We start from the raw sequence: 4,504 nt of genomic DNA, 5'->3' as shown, positions 1-4,504 counted from the left end.
CATGAACCACGCCTCCTTGTAGATCCCGACCACCGTTGGGCGCGTGCTACGAGATAGCAGAAGGGAACTCAACGTGACCAAAATCGAGGATAAGCTGAGGTAGTTGGCGCCGTTCCCGAACCCTAGAAAGCATTCCCCTCGCATTTCGGCGCCATCCGCGCTTCGCGAGACAGAGAGAGGGAGGAGAAGCATGTAGAAGTCGCGGGCGAGCATACCTCCGACGGCGAGGAGCACCAGCGATTCCCCCCCGCGCGGAGAACCACCCGCAAGCCGCCGCCGACCTGAGCACTCCGCCGCGACTCCCCCGTATCGCGCCCGATTGGTGGAGAGGATGGCGAGGAGGAAGACGAAGATGGAATGGGGGAGAGAGCATGCTGTGGGCGCGGGATTTCAGGCGCTGATTTCGAAACCGCCGCCCATGACCCGCACTACTCCCTCCTCTAACGCTTACAGGTGGGCCTGGCCGCCTGCGGATAAGGACAAACCTCCCACGACCGCGGCGCGGCACCAATCCAGACCAGGTGGCACCTGGCGGACCGGGCGCGATCGCTGGCGCGATCGTGCGGCCTGGTCCAGTTAGTTGGTGCACAGTCACTTTTTAGGATTTAGGAAAGAAAAATGTGAGCTTGCCCTGCGTTGTGCCGTGTGGCCTCTGCAGCCGGAAATGGGAAACGAGAGGGAGAAAAGAAACCGCCCCTAATTAGCCGAAAGCCACGCGCCCTCTTTTGCCTAGAAAAGCAGAGCAAAGAAAAATGTTCACAAATTCAAAAAATGTTCACGTTTTCAAAAAATAAACATTGTCTATATTTTTATTAACAAATTTGTTTTATGTTATTTTATTTGATGGCAGATTTTTTTATTTGCTGAACCAATTTGAATTTGATCAACTTTTCTAATTTGATGAACACATTTTTAATTCGATAACACCTTTGAATTGGATGAACATTTTTTGAAAATGGTTGAACATTTTTAATATGATGATTTTTTTAAAATTCATGAACTTTTAAAAGTTTGTTGAACTAATTTTGAATCTGATGAAGATTTTTGAAATTTGACGAACAAGAAATGTTCACAATTTTGAAAAATATTTGTAAAAATAAAATAAAGATTATAAAAGGTTAAGAACAAGAAAATAAAAATAAAAATTTAAATAAAAGAAAATAGAAGCATTAAAAATGAGAAACGGAAAAAACCAGAAGAAAAAAAAGAAAAAAAAGGAAAAACAGTTCACGGAATGTTCTACAACCTGCCCAAAACCGATGGGAAGGGAAAACCAGATTCGGCTGGCACATAACAAGGACGAGAATACGGGAGGGTCCGCGGTAGATCGCTATCCAGCTACCTACGTGTAAAATAGGGATCGCCACACCACTAGAGACACCACGTCGCTCAGTCCTGGCTCTGAAAAACGATAGACTTGAGCGTTCCCCAGGCCAGACCCAAGGGAACTTTAAGTATCGTGGCGTGCATACCCAATAATATTTGCACACATGAAAAGTCCAAAATATATTAAAAAAAACTGCATCTGGGATATTTGCACACTATTCAATTTTTTTTGAATTTGGCCGGCGAGGAGAGGGAAGAATATCATATGTAAACAAACATTCGATAAAAACCACGTGAAAAAATATATTTTAAAGTTTTAAGAAAATACGGGATGTTAAGAGGGTGATGCTCTATTGTCATGTGGAATTTCAAATTCAAACACATTACGGGATGTGAGCTATGAAAATAACAAAATCAGCATCAATAGTGCCAAACATTAACACACTATTCAATGCTGAATTTGCATTATTTTTTAGCTCATATCTCGTAATGTGTTTTCAACTTATAATTCGTGTGGCCATAAAGCATCACTCTCTTAACATCTCATCTCCTTTTCTCAGATTATTTTGAACCTTCCCAACGTGATTTTCACGAAGTTTTTATTTTAATATTGGTTTTCACGTTATATTCTCCCGCGTGGAGAGCTGGTTTCTTGAGTCGGCAGCATCGGTCCGGTGCGGGCAGCCCGCGGGCTGCGCTCGAGCACAGTTTGGGCTCCAGTTTCCAAAGGCGCGAGGATTCGTGGCCGTGAGCTGTGAGCACAGGAAGAGACACATCACCTGCGTGTGAGAACTGTTGTGCACGAAACCTCACAAGCTCCTCGTTCAGCTGATGCAATCACGCAAGCCAGACGCACTCGTAATCAATACCGTCATCCACGCACTGCTCAGAAAACACAAGTAGCTTCATCACACGTAAGGTGTACGGTAAACTTTAAACTTTTGCCCAGCGCGTGTTGTGCCGTGTGGCCTCTGCTCCCGGAAATGGAAAACCGCCCCTGATTAGCCGTAAGCAAAAGCACTAGAAGTCTATCTAGTCTGGTCTAGAAGAGAAACAAAAATAAAGGCGGCCGGGGTGCGTGCGTGCCGGCGGCCGAGGAGAGAAACCATCCCGGCCGCGACGTGGCGGGCAACATGCAGCACCCGCCTCGACGCCGCTCCACGTACCCTCGCCCACCCCCACGTACCCCGCCCCGCGCCAAAACCACCCCACGCCGATAGCCCCCTGCCCGCAACCAACAGCGGTCCATGCGATACCGCCCCTCCTCGCGTCCCGCCCCCGCCGCGCCACCCGCCGGTATAAAGCGACGCGCCACCCGCCCCACGCCCTGCTCCCTCACACCACCACACCACTACCACCACCGCCGGTTACCGTCACGGCGTGTCACACCTCCCTCTCTCCCTCTCCCTCTCTGACAAGGACAGCCATGGCGAGCCACGTCCACGGGCACGGCCTGCTGCTCGACCCGGCCGCGCTGGCCTACTCCTGGGCCGCCGAGCCGGAGATCCCGCCGCAGCTGCTCGCCGCGCTCGGGGAGTACCTCTCCAACTCCGCCGCCGCCGGATCCCACGGGGACAACCAGTCTGCCGTCGACACCGAGGCCGACGCGGAGGCGGACGACGAGTTCATGATGTACGAGTTCAAGGTGCGGCGGTGCGCGCGCGCGCGGAGCCACGACTGGACCGCCTGCCCCTACGCGCACCCGGGGGAGGCCGCGCGGCGCCGGGACCCGCGCCGCGTCGCGTACGCGGGCGAGCCCTGCCCGGACTTCCGCCGCCGCCCCGGCGCCGCGTGCCCGCGCGGGTCCTCCTGCCCGTTCGCGCACGGCACCTTCGAGCTCTGGCTCCACCCGTCCCGCTACCGCACCCGCCCCTGCCGCGCCGGCCCGGCCTGCCGCCGCCGCGTCTGCTTCTTCGCGCACGCGGCCGGGGAGCTCCGCCTCGCCTCCCACCACAAGGGGCCGGACTCGCCGCTGGCGCTGTCGCCCAAGTCCACGCTCACCGCGCTCTGGGAGTCGCCCCCGGTGTCGCCGGTGGAGGGCAGGATGAGGTGGCTGGACGGCATAGACGACGCCGCTGACGCCGAGGTCGAGGAGATCATGCTCGCAATGCAGCAGCTCAGCTTCGCCAACGCAGCAGCACCGTCGGCACCGTCCGGTACGCTGCCGGCGGTGACGGAGGACGACGGGCCGGACCTGGGGTGGGTGTCGGAGCTGGTCATGTGATCAATCAAGACACCGAAGCCCCACCAGCAGCACTCCTCGTGCCCCGGCAGCAAGCAAGACGGACAGCAGCTTCAGTAATTAATTAATTACTCCTATTATAGTAAGCAACCTATTAATTCTACCATTCGCGGAACCGGATGCATCATTCTTCTGTAGATAAACAAGCGCGTATGGTGCAAGCTGAATACAGCAAAGAATTGTAAAACTATTAAGCGTGGCGTTCGTGTGTGAGTGCCTGTTTTTTGTCCGAGACCAGCAACGGTTTTGGATTACTTGGAACTAAATGGTTGTAATGGGCTTAGTAGCCTCCCCCTGTTTCGTGATATATAATATCATTTGATTTGATGTACTACTTCAAGTGCAGCTAGCGGTGTCTCAAATCTGTGTGCCACTAATTATCTATGTGCTTGACTTTGTTGATTAGTTAGATTCTGCAAGGATCGGCTCTTGACTTGTGAGGATGGGTCTCTTTCCTATGTGAGCTATCTGGCATTCTGGCCCCTTCTTTTTCCTTTCGGTCAAGCACTCACGCTCAGTCAGGGGTCGCAGCTTGCTTGAATTCTTCGACTTTTTATATGAAAAAATCGGAGGAAAGCCACTTTTACCAAAAGAGAAGAGCTTACTAGAAAGAAGAGAGCTTAACAATCCATCATAGCTAGGGATAATCAGAATTGTGGAGGGTTTTTCGCCCGAATTATTCAAACTATAGTGATAAACAGGCACTCACTCACTCACGCCATCAAGGGTTTTTCGCATGAATTATTCAAACGAATTTGAATTTAAAATCAAACAATTCTAAATTATACTCCATCCGTCCCATAATATAAGAGTGTTTCTTTTTCTTTTTGCGGGAATATAAGAGTGTTTCTGATATAGTCAACCTATACAACGATGTTTGTTTTGGGGAAGTTGGAGGTAGTGTGGTGGGATGGCCCGTAGAAGACTATATGATGC

At 51.6% G+C, this 4,504-nt stretch overlaps 1 protein-coding gene across 1 annotated transcript; it reads left to right on the top strand.

Annotated features, from left to right (window-relative positions):
• The first annotated feature begins 2,673 nt into the window (after nucleotides 1-2,673).
• Nucleotides 2,674-3,899, top strand: LOC119310005 (zinc finger CCCH domain-containing protein 37-like). The gene has a single exon (XM_037585879.1). It carries the CDS (start codon nucleotides 2,753-2,755, stop codon nucleotides 3,548-3,550), a length of 798 nt encoding a protein of 265 aa, XP_037441776.1. The 5' UTR covers nucleotides 2,674-2,752; the 3' UTR covers nucleotides 3,551-3,899.
• The last annotated feature ends 605 nt before the right edge of the window (nucleotides 3,900-4,504 follow it).

This window comes from Triticum dicoccoides, chromosome 1B, assembly GCF_002162155.2.
Source record: "Triticum dicoccoides isolate Atlit2015 ecotype Zavitan chromosome 1B, WEW_v2.0, whole genome shotgun sequence".
Classification (NCBI taxonomy): domain Eukaryota; kingdom Viridiplantae; phylum Streptophyta; class Magnoliopsida; order Poales; family Poaceae; genus Triticum; species Triticum dicoccoides.
This window is presented reverse-complemented; position numbering and strand designations above follow the sequence as displayed.